This window comes from Miniopterus schreibersii (assembly GCF_964146895.1).
Source record: "Miniopterus schreibersii genome assembly, chromosome: 6".
In the NCBI taxonomy this organism is placed as follows: Eukaryota; Metazoa; Chordata; class Mammalia; order Chiroptera; family Miniopteridae; genus Miniopterus; species Miniopterus schreibersii.
In genome coordinates this window covers 45059327-45074868 of record NC_138107.1, presented here as the reverse complement: position 1 = coordinate 45074868, position 15542 = coordinate 45059327, and the positions used below count along the sequence as shown (strand labels likewise).

The 15542-nt window shown below is 36.8% G+C and overlaps 1 protein-coding gene across 6 annotated transcripts in view; it reads left to right on the top strand.

Annotated features, from left to right (window-relative positions):
* EPHA7 (EPH receptor A7) overlaps nucleotides 1-9505 on the top strand; it is a 157457-nt gene extending 147952 nt beyond the window's left edge. For all 6 annotated transcript variants that reach the window (XM_081139497.1, XM_081139495.1, XM_081139494.1 and 3 more), the window contains exons 15-17: nucleotides 2709-2902; nucleotides 3951-4106; nucleotides 5963-9505. In XM_081139497.1, coding sequence (XP_080995623.1) covers nucleotides 2709-2902; nucleotides 3951-4106; nucleotides 5963-6077 — 465 coding nt within the window. In that variant the 3' untranslated portion in view covers nucleotides 6078-9505. The remainder of the gene's footprint in view (nucleotides 1-2708; nucleotides 2903-3950; nucleotides 4107-5962) is intronic.
* Nucleotides 9506-15542: the final 6037 nt, after the last annotated feature.

The following is a 15542-nucleotide window of genomic DNA, read 5'->3' as shown; positions in this document are numbered from 1 at the left end:
TAGATCTGGACAGACAAAACCTAGGTGTTTCCGGTAATTTCACAAAATGATGTTTTAAATAGATTACATGAATCATTACGCAATGCTCTAAGAAGCCTAGGTTCAGCCATCTTACCTGTGGGCCTTGTTTCCAAGAATGTGTAACAATCTATAGAAAGTAATCCTTATTTTCCCATTGGAAAGTATAATGAAGCTAACCAAATTAAAAACTGCAGAGCCTCTAGGTTCAGTTTGTGCCAAATCATCCGCTGCTGGCTGGCGTATCCTCAAAGGGCATGTATGCCGAATTGTGCTCTAGAGGGGCCCAGGCTCCCAGCAAGTATCGCTAGTGCTCCTATAGGTGAGGGCGTGATCGTTAATGGGAGCATGGGGGTTCCAAAATTGATTCCCAATCCAGAGCATCTCTTATTTTAAATGTTATGTATTGCTGCTCCTTTAAAAATGTATAAACCACTGTGTCTTTGAGAGCTACAAGTTCCATTTTGGATTGCAATAAATGTTTCTCTGCTATAATGATAGGAATTGTGTAATTCCTATAATGCAATAAGACAGCTACAGAGATTTATTAATTTTTATTCCTGTAAGTCTTTAATGGTACTATACTGTGTTCATTGGCACAAAGGCTTAAGAATTTCTTGTGTTCAGAACTAAAGAAGCCCATGGGAGAGCTAGCTGTTGGAGAGCATTATGTCAGGAGGATCATGATAAGATTTAGGTTTACATTTTAAAAGATTATTTAGAGGGAAAGAAAAAAGGAAAGCTCATTCTACCTGCATTGTTTCTTTCTGGACATCAGAAGACAAACCACAAGCAGGGAAACCGGTCAGGAGGGGATAATAAGGATGCTACAGGCCTGGGAATGGAGTCCTGTCAGCTCAGAAAGATGCTGCACATGTTCAAAGGCGAGCAACCGCAAGCCCGAGGAGAGCCGCTCCTTCCCCAATGCAAAAATGCCTGCCAGTTGTTTATTGTTTGAACATTTTGCATACTTAAAGTTTTAGAAGTTTTTTATTTACATATGTATAATTTGTTTAAATAGCTTAAACCCAACTTCCCAAAGTGCAGTCTTCTTACTTTTATTTAAGTTGTTTAACATATAGTACTTTTGAGTCCAAGTATAGTGCTGTCACTGGATAGTTGTACAAAGACATGTGAAATTGTTTCATTTATGTTTTTTTTAATTTAATTCCTCCCATAGCTATATATTAGTGATCTATGCAGTTACCATTTATGAACGTTTGCTTATGTGAAGTATTAAATGCCTGTGGAAAGTGCAGATGAAGGTGTCTAGTAAACTGATGTACAAGAATAGTGATCAGGAGAGGATTTGGGCTAAGGATTTTATACTTACAATACTTCTCAGAAATTACTGTAATTAAGTTAACCTATTTACCTTTTAAACTTTATCAATTTCCAATTTGCATATGTAGATTTTTAAATTCAAGTGCACTCTTTTTTTCTCTTACAAAGGATGTTCTCTAAAAATTGTCGAAGCCAGCTACTTTATTCATTCCATCCTACAACCTTTTACATTTGAATGTGCTACTTTTGAATGTCAGCAGCAACTTAAGGATATGATTCCATAATTTACCAAGTTTATCAACAATTCTTAAAGCCAGTTTATTGTCTGCCTACTTTGGGCCTTATTTTCTTCAAAAACTCAAGGTCACCTCTTCTCCCCCCACCCCCCCACCCCCCCACCCCCCCCAGAGTCAGTATTTCTTCTCTTTCTACTATATTATGTCAGTGTCAAAGGGTTTGTTAATCCCCCTTGAATATTTTAATGTTTTGCAAGCCTTTCTTATTTGCATTGTTTGCCTTCCTATTATTTTCCTTGTGCTGCTCAGATTTGTAAGAATTTCTGATTTTTAAGATCTATTTTTTCTTTTCATATAAATAAAAAAACAACAGGTCTGAGTAAGTAACTTTTAGACTTTCTGATTGCCACATACAAATGTCTATAGAAGCCTGCTTTTCATTAACATTCAAAGGTTGATATAAATAGCATTTTAGGCTGTTATTAGATATAAATGGGCAGTGATATGCTGATAAAAGTTTAATAGCCAGGACTCTGCTTGGGAAAACCCTGATCTGTGACCTTCTCAGTTTCCTAGTGTCACCCTTTTTCCCCCTCTCCTCCCCCAAAGCTAATTTCAATCTGCCGTGGGAGGTCACTAAACTTAGCATATAAGCTTCATATTATTTAAAATAATAGTGTGCTCGCTAATATTTTCTATCCTACTACATGCACATATTTTGATATCTTGTTTAAAAGTGTTATTTAAACTTTGCGAAAAGTGAAACTTTGGGGAGTTCAGTTTTGAATAGCACAGAATCCTCTTACAACTTGAAAAATTTGTAGGCATATATGTACATTCACCGCTATATTCAAGTAAAATAGGTCCTTCACATGTATTACCCCTTTTGAAACTTCTGGGATGACATTAAAAGATTTTCCACCTATTTTACCCTGAGTGAGCTTAATTGCTGTTCCCCATTGCTGAATTAACTAGAAAATGTCATATCCTGCACTTCATGTACCCCTTAATAACATGCTTAATATTCATGGATGTTTTGAGGGGGGAAAGTCTTTAGCAAAGCAGTGTGCTTCACTTTTATCAGGATATTTCACTTTGCCTACTGGACAGTTAATTTAATTATAACTGAACCTCAGTCAGTAATATTTTTAATGTCCTTTTGGCTATTAGGTTATAAAAGCAATAGAAGAAGGCTATCGCTTACCTGCGCCCATGGACTGCCCGGCTGGTCTTCACCAGCTGATGCTGGATTGTTGGCAAAAGGAACGCTCCGAAAGGCCAAAGTTTGAACAGATAGTTGGAATTCTAGACAAAATGATTCGAAACCCAAATAGTCTGAAAACACCCTTGGGAACCTGTAGTAGGTAAGAAATACGTAAGGGAATGGAACCTGGGAGAAATTAAAATATTCACATGAACCATTTGTCTCCCCAGCCCCACCCCAGTGGCCAGTTGACATTTGTGTTAAATTATAAATCCATATTAAATATATTATGTTTACAGAAGTTTTTGTTTTTTCTTTTCAGATGGCTTACCTCAGTTGAATTAGTGTTTAAAGAGACCTATTAATTATTATTGCTTTCTTTCTTCTTAAAAGTTATGATATACATCAGTGGCTGCCATTTAGAAAAAATTTTTAATTGAAATTTTGTGAGTAGGTGGCATTTCACATTTTGAAATTATTATTATTATTATGCTGTGTGTTACTATTGCCCTAGTTTGTTACGTATTATCTATTTTATTGTTTTGCTATGGGTTATGTAAAATGATTCTCTAAGTTAACATTTATAAAAGCAAGTTAGTACATGATTAAAGAGGTGTACCAGCTAAAAAGAGTCTGAAACACTCCATTCTTCGCACTTGGCTTCCTCCGTTGTAATGCATATTAGCAGTTACTCAGCGTCAGCTGCCAGGTAAACCTGAGGCTCCGGTCTGTCCTCTGGGGAGTCAGGCCTTGTGGAGGTGTAAACTCACCAGTTGCTCATAAGGCGCCATCAGTAGTGTGAACATAATGTTCTTCATAGCACCCTCATGGTCTAAACAAGTCAGTCCACAGCCAGATGTGCTTCTTTATTCCAAGTTACTTTTGGAGAAGCAAATGAACAAATATTTACTGCTCACAAATACTGTTGGCTGCACTTTTAAAAATGCATGAAAGATGCAATCTGGTGGTCATCAAATATAAGTAAAATATAAATTTTGGAATCTGTAGTTATTGGGTAACCTTTATGCATTATATTTTATTAGCATATTTGTTTATATTTATATTTTTATATCTTATATTTATATTATTATAATATCAATGCAAATATGTAACTTTATTCTATACATCCTTATTGTTGTATGGGACAAGACATTTTTCCTTAGTAGTTCATAAAAAAAAAATTATTTTTCTGTTTTATTCTTATCTAGGCCAATAAGCCCTCTTCTGGATCAAAACACTCCTGACTTCACTGCCTTTTGTTCAGTTGGAGAATGGCTACAAGCTATTAAAATGGAAAGATATAAAGATAACTTCACAGCAGCCGGCTACAACTCCCTTGAATCAGTTGCCAGAATGACTATTGAGTAAGCTTAAACTTTTAAAATTATATTTAATTATATTTTAAAATGTATTAGGTACAATCCAAGCATTATACAGTAACCTTCACAGCAACAGTTTTATTAAGTCAGTTGTTTCACATACAACAAGGCTAAGGCTCAGAGAATTTAAATATTTTCCCCAAACTGACTCAGCTAATTAAGTGGTAGCTAATTTGTCTCGATAGCCAGTGTTCTAAACATCATTCAGTGAGACTTCCTTTCTCATTAATCACGGTATCATTTAGGTTCCTAATCTTTCTTCATTGCAAAGGAGGATTTCTTTCGCCACGTTTGTATCAGACATTAAACATCTCAAAGTTTCAAACCCAGTTCCAAAATGCACTGGGACATTCAATATGATTATTGTCTGAAGAGGTCAAAGTAAGCCTAATTTAACTCACTGTAACTAAGACTTTAGTTTAACATACCTTTTGGAAAGTATATGATTAATTGAGTCAAATTTTTTTTAACCTTAAGAATCACCTGATAGCCTGGCCAGCATGGCTCAGCGGTTGAGCATCGACCTATGATCCAGGAGATTGAGGTTCAATTCCTGGTCAGGGCACATGCCCGGGTTGCGGGCTTGATCCCCAGTCGGGGTGTGCAGGAGGCAGCCGATCAATGACTCTCTCATCATTGATGTTTCTCTCTCCCTTCCTCTCTCTGAAATCAATAAAAACATATCTTTGAAAAAATAAAAATTACCTAATAAAACAACTTTGAAATTGCTGTGAACTGGAACTAAAAACTAATTTTTTTTTGGCTCCATCACTGATTATGTGGTCTTATGAAATCTACTTAATTTATCCCAATCTTGGCTTCCTTGGCTGCCGTGTAACTCTTATGGATGATGCAATTCCTCTCAGTCAATGTGTTTGAAAACGGGAAACAATCATGAAGGTTTTATGTCCTGTTGTGAGAAGGGTTTAACACTTTTCAGAGAGATGAAGGCCAGCAGTCAGATATTGTTTCCTGGCATGTCAGGAAAGATAAGCATGTACATGAACTTAAGCATGTGCATGCTATCTTTAGTTTTCTGCTAGTCACCATTCGGGTAGTACTGGCATAATCATGTCTGTCTCTCTGAAGTCATCTACTGCCATGAAAGACTGTGTCTTTCAAAGTCATATTAGATCACTGCTGTTAAATACTACAGTGCTGTCCTTTCGCTATATTTTAGCTGCTCGAATACCTAACTTCAATCTTAATGGCTATTAGTAAAGGTAAAAGTATGTACACAGATCCAGTTAGCTTATGTCAGACTTAAGCTATTAAACATGTGTAATGGATATTGTACTCTTTACAATTTATTTTTCTGAAATGTAGTCAAATGAACAGAACTGAAAGTAAGTATACAACCAAGAATATAGTCAGAATTATTATGATATAATTAAACTCAGTATAAAAATTTTATGATCATTGATGGTTCTTGATCTACTATAGCCCAGAAGTATTTCTATTCATACTATATTTTATTTTAACAATTAAAATTCTTAAACTCCACTTAGGTTCAAGAATACATTCCAGATAGCATTTCCTAATCTTACCTTACATTAATAATAATTTTAAGACTGATAATTTCTCATATGAAATTTCAGATCACTTTAAAAGTAACTTATCTTGGCAGATTGAGAGCCTGAGGTTTCCACAATGGAATTCTCCTTGATGCAGTTGCCAATCTGACCCACCATGGCAGGAATATGTCGTAATACCCAAGGATTCCAAGATAAAATCTGTTTGCAGAAGACACACAGATTATTTAATTAAAGAGTTGATGACAGTTTAGTACCAAATAAATTCTTGGTAAGGTAACTAATGAAAAATGCATTTGTCTTTTTCAGGGATGTGATGAGTTTAGGGATCACACTGGTTGGCCATCAAAAGAAAATCATGAGCAGCATTCAGACTATGAGAGCACAAATGCTCCATTTACATGGAACTGGCATCCAAGTGTGATAAGCATTTCTCCCTTATGAGGGAGATTTGGGACCGTGAGAGAACAGTACTGGCCTTCAGTCATGCATAGAATGCTGCTAGAAGACAGTTGATGTCCTGGGTCCTTCCTACAGTGAAGAGAAGATTTAAGAAGCACCTACAGACTTGAACTCCTAAGTGCCACCAGAATATATAAAAAGGGAATTTAGGATCCACCACTGGTGGCCAGGAAAACAGCAGTGACAATAAACAAAGTACTACCTGAAAAACATCCAAACACCTTGAGCTCTCTAACCTCCTTTTTATCTTATAGACTTTTTAACATGTACATAAAGAATTTAAGAAAGAATATATTTGTCAAATAAAATCATGATCTTATTGTTAAAAATCAATGAAATATTTTCCTTAAATATGTGATTTCAGACTATTCCTTTTTAAAATCATCTGTTTATTCTCCATAAGGACTTTGTTTTAGAAAGTTGTTTATAGCTTTGGACCTTTTTAGTGTTACTCTATGACACATTACTACACTGGGTACTTTTGAAAGAATCTCAAATTAAAAAAAAAACCACACAAAACACAGCATGATCGAAGATATCTCTGTCAGAACATCGGTATCCTTTTTGTGCCATGTTTTATTTTGTTTAATCAGTGCTGTTTTGATGGTGTTTGCTAATTGGCAGGTAGTCAAGAAAATGCAAGTTGCCAAGAGCGCTGATATTTTTTAAAAAGAAATTTTTTTGTAAGGAGCAGACAACACTATCTTTTCAATGAAAAAAGCAATAATGATCCATAAATACTATAAGGCACTTTTAACTGACTGTTTATAGAGTGATTTTACTAGACAGAATTTACTAAAAAAAAACAAAATTCAAATTCTAGGTTTTTGACCTAAAAATAATATGAGGCACTTCATCTGAAGAACATTGGTGAAGGCAAGCCTCTGAGAGCAAGAACTATCCAGTGTTATCTAAATTTAGTGTGAGCACATCAAGATTTTTTTCAATATCCTGACATTAGGAAATTTAGGAGAAATAGTTGGCATATATTTTATATCCTGTTCTGTTTAATGCAGTCCAAACACAAAAGGAAAGAATTAGGTTTTATTTTAGAACTCTGAAGCATGATACAAGGGGCAGTTCACAATTTTCACCTTTCAAAACACATTTGCTGCACAGGATATCACCAATGCAGTTAAAGGGAAAAAAAAAAAGTTTTATTTGTGAACGCTGATATGAGAAACTTAAGTGAAAGAAAGAACACTTTTTACCATGGAAGAAAGAGGTGAAGGATCTGACTTTCTTTAAGCTTTATTTATTATTCTATATTATTTGATTCCATGTTAGAATTTCACAAGCAATAATTAAATGTGTCTTTATAGCTATTTCAGGAATGTATACATATTGTGAGGACTGCTTTCAAAAGTTATGAAAATCATGAACTATCCCAGAATTGAACTGTTGTACTTCCAAAGAGAATTGGGCTGTTTATAATGATTTTAGTAGAGAAAGATCCCAGGGATCGGTCATAATTGGTCTTGTTTGGTAATGTGGGCATCCACAAGCAAACAAATAACAGAAGCAAAATCTGTAAATGTTCCTTTGTAAAGCTTGTAAATTTTATTTATACTGTCTTGTTTTGTACACACATTTCTCTGTAGTGGGCTCTGAATACATTGAAAATGCACTATATTTTTCTATTTTCCTTGCAGAGCATCACAAAAAAACAGGTATTTTCAGTGCTACATAATGTGTTTCCCCACATTTAGGACCAAAGATGGCTATAGAAACACTCAAATGGATTGTTTCCCAACCCCCTCCCACCCCTCCCTACCTTCCTTTTTTTTTTCTTTTAAATCACTGTACAGTGTTATTTGTTATTTTAATTTATTTTTTTGACTGACTAGAAAAATCATTTTAATTTCACTAAAATGTTTTTTGTCCCTAAGGAAAAATAATCTGTAAAATAATTTTAATTAGCATAATATAGTCAACTAGACACTTCCATTTGTAATCTTTGTAATAGACTGTAAATATATTTTTGGAACTATAACACAATGTGCTCGAGGGTTATTTTTCAGTGTCTGCAGTGTATACAAGTGTTTATACTAAGTACAGCACTTTACGATTCTAATCAGTAGCATTGGCCTTTGTGAGAATGAATGAAAGAGTTTGAGTGAGTGCTCTTAACTCCGTTTGGATTCTAGACTCACTAATAATGAAGTTCTTTTTCTTGTCCATAGCTTAAGGTGCTTATTTTTTCTATTAAAGTTAAATTAACAAAAAGCCATTCTAGAAATAGAAGACATAGTATGGTACATGCAAACGGTGTCTTTCCTGCTTTTTTCTAGCACTAGATTTATAGTTGAGCAGTCTTTCTTGAGTAGAAGGGCAGAATAAAAGTTTTTTTTGAGTTTTTTTCAAAAATAACTTTTTTCTTCAGCAATATACCTCATCTGCCTTAAATTTTTTACAGCTCTTTACAGGGAAAGGGGAGAAGGGATGGGAAAGACACACAGCACAATAGAAAGTGTATGATGACATCGCTCTCTCGTTTGTAGGTTTCTTTTCCCAATCAACATTATGATTTTTAAATACATGTATGTGAAACAGATATTCAGAGAAAAAGAATTAACATTGTGATGCTGATTGTAATACTCTCTTCCAGAGAGAGATGAAATGGTATAACACTAAGAATGTACAACTTGCACCTTGAAATCTTTTTTTGACAAGTTAGTGCTCAGGGGAGGGAAAGTAGAAAAAGCAAATGTCAAAAATAGTATTCAAAAATTATAAAAATGCAAAAGGAAATGGCCTCCTTGCTTTGATAGAGCCACCTTGTTTAGAACGCTGTCTTCACCCCCAGCTCGGGTTTTGCATTCAGTACTGAAATAAAAGTAACGTTTGTTCCATCTGAATCTAACATTTCCTCAGCGATTGATCTGGGCCTTGTTTACTAGAACTGGTGGTTTATGCTTGTCAGAGCACTATTAGTTGACTCATGTTGTATACTTATGTAATCTACATTAGCTAGTACTATTTAGGACTATATTTTAATTGCTCCTCTTATCCGTGTTTTTAAGACAATTAAAATGGTGTAATTCACCTCTCTTTTTTTTTAATTTAGGTAATGCTGATATTCTCCCTTTTGTTTCCTGAGTAGCCTAGAACTGTGCTACTCCCAGATGTGCATGTTCGAATAAATTACTGATGTGTATTTTTTTGCTATATGTGGAGAAATCATGGGGAACTCGGGGCGAGATGTGCTTTTTGTTGGTTGAATTTGTCCCTCCTTGCCTAAGGATTACTACAGGGGTCATCCTTTTATAAGGACAAACTGCTTTTGAACAGTGTCTTTAATGTATCAAGCACAAATAACTCTTTCTTCAACACGAATCATAAGTCTCTTTTTACCAGCTTAAAATAATAAACGAGTCTATTAGACAATGTAAAGAAAATCCTGTCTCCAGTCATTGGCGGAGTCCTTGATGTCCCGTACTCAATCTTTATTTTCTTACATAGTATCATGAAGGGAGATGTTTAGAGTAAAGGTTTTTTTTACTGAAATAGTTAATTCATGTCCTTTGTTTGCACACTAATGTAATCCCACTCTAATCATTACAGAACAACAAGTTAGGAAAGTGTCTTCAAAGAGCCATACTGTCAGACAACTTAGTTAAAACCTTTGTTTCTTTTTGAAACTACAACTGCATGGAACTAACAAGAATATTTGCAGGGGGAAAGTAATATTTCATCATTGGACCCTGACAAATATTGTATGCATTTGATATAACAGCAACTTGGAAAGTTTTTGCATTTAAGAGTCTACAAGGTGCAAATGTAGGATCCAGAGCAAATGGGAAAAGTGAGCTCTAATGCTCTGATTGAGTTGTGTTTTGTCAACACCGACATGGTGATCATTTCAACTTGCACCTGAAGAAAACTAAACACTCCCTTTTCTACAGCATCGCCATCTTAAGCTCTACAAGCTCCTAAAAATATCCAAACATTTCAGAAAATGAGACCAAGCAAATACCAGATGAGGTGCTATTGGTCGCTGGTCATCACACCTGTGATGCTGAGGCTCGGCCTAGGCTGAACTGAAACCCAAAGCTAATCCTGAAGTGTTGGCCACCCCTGACTATTCAACAAGCAATGCCCCTGTTAAGTTCACAGTGTAGCCTGAAACAAGGAAGGGCTCTCAAGGGTTCTCCTCAGCACTGGATTCATAAGAGGCCAGAAATACACTATCCTACCAGCACTCTTTCTCCCAAAATTGTAAAGCCATTAAGGATATATAAGTTCTATCAGTAACTAAAAATGAGATTTAATACTTATGGTAATCATCAATAACCACTTTTTGTTGAAGGATGTTGATCTAATGTTAGCCTTTGTTTTACGTTGAGAGCTGCAATGAATAGTATCAGTTTTGAGGAAAGCTGCTGCAAGCACAACACAAAGCAAAGAGGTGATCAAATTTCTAATTGCAGGAGATCATGGCTGCTGATATTAACAAATGATAAAAGACAGCACGGTGACTGGCAGCCTCTCAGGCTGCTCAGAAGGGAACAGCATCCTCTTGGCTCTGTGTCAGTCCCCTGGGCAGCCCCCGCGTAGCTGCTGTCACCTGTGTAACGCATCTCCACGTGGCTTGTAGAATATGGGCAGGAGAGTAAAATATTTCAGTGGGAGTGCTTCTGTGAGCCTCCTTAGACTTACGTGCTGTAAGGGGTGTTTCTCTCAAGTTCAGTGATTGACTATAATTAAATATATGATTAAACGATAAAGGACCTCTTCTGATTGACCTTGAAGTTAAAATAAAAGTAATTCATTGATCTTGTTAGGCCTATTGCACAAAGTTTGGTATGTAGCAATAAGTACTTCTAGTCTAATGAACTGCAGGTATGTAACAGCACTTTAAGTATGTAACTGTAGTAGGGATTCCTAAACTGCCAGCACCTGATGATTTGAGGACAGTAACAAGTGAGGTATTGTCCATTTTAAACCTCCATGAATAGCAAATAAAGCTCAATCTGATATAACTTGCATCATGAATGGCATTATTTTAAATATCCCAGGTTCCTACTAGTGAAGATTAGCTTTGTTTCCCTTTTGAAATTCACAGCCTTTAAGTATATTTGTATATTTTATATATAACTATAAGAACGCACAATATATGTTTAAATGTGCCGTTAATCATAGATCTTAAAGACATATAGGAAGAAATGGGATCATTGTTTTAAGTAATGTTGGTTCTAGCACAGTAAAGGACAAACATACTGTTCAGGTCTAACCAAAACTAAAGTGAATGACTGGAAAACAAACTAGAAAAACAAATAGAAAAAGTTAACTACATTTGCAGCACTAGTGTTCATATCAATCATGTGCTTTTAAAAATATTTCCTAATTCATAGAGATGAGGCAGACAATTCAGGAATGCTTTTTATTACACTGATGGGTAGACTCTATAGCAAACGGCAAGAGAAAGTCCTGCATTTATCTGATGCCCCCCTCTGTCAATTTTTGGAGACACACACTGTTAACATTGAAAACCGGACAAAATAGGAGACTAAAAATGTGCTCTCTCCAGATGAAAGAGACCCACACTTTTCTTCAGCTCTGACATTAGCACAAGTGTTTTGGGGACCTACCAGGCAGGAGATCTATCGGCCACGCCTTATTGTTATTCCATGTTTTCACTAGACCTTCACAGGGTGCACCCCAAGCTCCAAGGGTATTCACCAGAACCCAGCTTCACATAAACAACAGGAACCTGGTGCTGCAAACACACCCTGCTTTGCCTGAGAAACGGCAGGAGTCAATGCTGCTATTTCAGCGGCTCCATTCATGGCCAAGGGCTAGCTGTCAGGTTAGGTGTGGCGCGGGGCCAGCAGAACGGGGCAATTAAACCTCTTCCGATCTACGTACAAAACAAAGCCAGCAAACACCAAACAACAGTGTCCCTCAGGTTTTGAAAAGAATCAGTACTGTATATAAAATGGTATATAACAGGCATGCACAGCCCTGTCCAGCGCGGCTCAGTGGATTGGAGCGTTGTCCTCACACCAAGAGTTGGCGGGTGCGATCCTGTTTGGGGCACATGTGGGAAGCAAAGGACCGATGTTTCTCTCTCACCTCTCTCCAATCCGTTTTTTAAAAAATTAAAGGCATAGATGAATTACAGGAACTCGGTAGAGTCAGACAGGAGAAGCTGAGTTTAAATGGAGAGGCAATGAAGAGCCATTAGCAACTCTAACCAGCGAAGGGATGTGGTGGAAATGAAGTTTTAGGAACCAAGGTCTAACAATGGTGCCTGAAATATGAATTAATTACTCTTTATTTCTGGATCAGGGCAATAGACTATACACTTCCATGCTTTCATACCTTTGCTCTCCACTCTCACATTCCCTCTCACTTTTCTAAATGGGAGAAATTTCTCTCTTCAACTCAAAAGTTATTTCCTCCAAGTCTTCACTGACACCCAAGAGCCAGAATCCTCTCTCCTGTGCTTCGTTTACGCTGCCAGGGCTGTGGTTTTCCTACTGCGCTGTGTCAGATTTTCGGGGTGGGGGGGAATGGGGGGGAGGGTGCGTGTGCATCTCTTCCACTAGATCAAGTGCTCTTGGAGGGCAGAAGCCAAATGGAAATCTTCGCATTATGTCCTTTGGGACTTAACAGTTTCTGGCACTCAGTAGACACTCTATAAATATTTTAGAATCCTTGAAGTGCAAATTAATTCAAATTGTTTTTTGTCTTAAAAGGTAGCAAGGATCAGGTGCTCTGAAGGATGCATGGGCGCAGTGAAGGTGGAAGAAAAACGGGTGTTGAGGGAGAAAAGTAATCTCAGAGCACGGATGAATGCCTCTGTGATGGGCTGGGGCAGCAGGCATGCCCCGAGGGACTGAGCGCGGGAGCTGGAGACGTGGACCTGGGTGAGAAAGGGAGGTGGGAGCAGCTGATTAGTAAACAAGGCCAGGACACATCAAATAGCAGCATCTTCCAGATGTTCAACGGAAGAGGTATCACTGGTTATAAACAACAGAGCAAGATTAAAGAAGAGTTTGAAATCAAGCAGAAAGAATTAGACTTGATGAGAGAAACAATGAAGAGATATTTACCAATATCTTGTTTGATGAAGCAAAGACATGGTGAGAATGTGTTTTTTTAAGGAACAGTAAGCTGCAGAGATACGTAAGATGCAGTTGTGACTATTTTTAAACTAGGCCTAGACAAGGGAAAAGAATATTTTTCTTTTTTTCTGCAATGAAAATTTTCCTCATTCCACCTCTCAGCCTCAAGATAGTACTGGTGATTCTATAGTTAAGTAAAAAATACGATAAAGCCTATTGTTTCCGGCCAGCCTGTAAAACTGCTTACCATCCACATCGGGAAGAGGCAGCATAGCGTCGGGGAAGATTTCAGTTTGAAGCCAGGCCATGTGGGACTGATTCCTACCGCTACATGCGTAGCACAGGGAAAATGACTTTTTCTCTCTACCTTTCCTCTTCTTTTACCTGTAAGATGGGCATAAATAGTACCCACTTCATGAGTTGTTAAACTTATCATTTGATTCTCGGAAAATACTTAGTAACAGTATCAAATGCATAATGCATGTTAGCTCTTACAATTTCTTTGGGAAATTTTTTTTCTGTTTAACAAATACTTATAAACACACTGTTGTGAATTCTGAACTAACTTACAAATGCAATTTTCAATATAAATTACGTTTTTGCCCCAAATCCCATTCTTATCCTTTCCTCAGTTGTTGTTTTTTTTAATCATCATTAATCATTTTTCTCAAGTCAGTACCCAAAATGTCAAACTTTTTTCTGACCATAAACAATTGCTCGCTACCTCCTGCTGATTTTAGCCTCCAGTATCTCTGTAATCTACCTTTCTCACAGCCACTGCCCTAAACTAGGTTTTTCTCATCTCTCATCTAGATTAATGTCACACCCTCCTATATGTTTCTCTTCCCCCAATCCTTTTTCATCATAATTTCAGAGTCATTTTTTAGCACATAAAATGTTAACCCTGGTTTAAAAGATTATGTGATGGCCCCTTACTGATCAGAAAACTGCACTCGATTATGTAACATAACATCAACAACTGGGACTGTGATCTCGACCATTATCCCCATCTGCCAGACGCGGCCACTTGTGCATTTGACATACAAAGTTCTTTCGCATTCCCTTGTCATTATAAGTTCTTTGAGGGGAGCAGTGAATGTATTTTATTTCTCCTGGTATTTACTGAGCCCAACATAGATTTAAAAGCTGGGGATGACTTTTAATCCTATACTTCAAAGCAAGAATGTGTAATTATCTTTAAAACAAATGCTGGACAAAAAAGTTAAATTTGAAGAAAAACATACAATCCACCCCCCTCAATTTACAATTAATATTACAATGAAGTATTATAATATTATAATATTACAACATACAATACTTCAAATGACTTGAAAAACCTATGGAAAAATATAAGACAAAACATATCCTTTTGTTAATAAACATCGCATTCTGAGTTATAGAAAATTATTTCTATATGTTTATATGTTAATTTACATTTTATCTCATCTAAATATATGTTTTAAATTTTGTATTTCAGCACCATTGCTAAAGCGGTAGGGAGATTTCTGCATGGCTTTATCATCTTTTCAAGATGTCCAAAAACCTCTTATTTTTTATTACCCAGTTATACAATATTTTAGATTGTTTATCTGTCAGTTACGTTGCCTCATAGATAGGAAGTAGAGGTTTTGTCCGACTCATTTCTGTTTCAAAGCCTGGGACAGGGCCTAGCACCTTGCAGGTTCTGAACAGGTGTGCACTGAGTGATTGAGAGTCACATGACCCTCAAGCCAGGGAGTCTGACACTCTAGCAGTAAGTCTTACCCTAATGCATGAGGACCGTTCTCCACAACTGAGCCTCTTAATCACTCTCATTCTACTGAAGTATGTCTCGTTTCAAGTCACAGAAGGTTCCCAGATGCTGTACTGTATCATTCCTCACCAAGCCCCCATCTTCATTGACCTGAGTGACATGCATAACCCCATCTGAAGTTTCAAGACCACAGTTGTCTACACACCTTGTACAAACACATAATCCAAATGACACCAGCAATCGAGGGTCAGGTCTTAATTTCTATTTTTTTTAAAATATATCTTTATTGATTTCAGAGAGAGGAAAGGAGAGGGGGAGAGAGACAGAAACATCAATGATGAGAGAGTGATTGATCGGCTGCCTCCTGCACGCCCCAGACTAAGGATCGAGCCTGCAACCCTGGCATGTGCCCTGACCGGGAATTGAACCCCAATTGCTTGGATCCTAGGTCGATGCTCAACCCCTGAGCCACACCCAGCCGAGCAGGTCTTAATTTCTGATTTTATAAAAACATAATATTTATGTTTAATCAACTGCTCACAAACTCTTTTGATTGGGAAACAGATATGTAATTATAAATTCATTATTCCAAAATACTATTCTG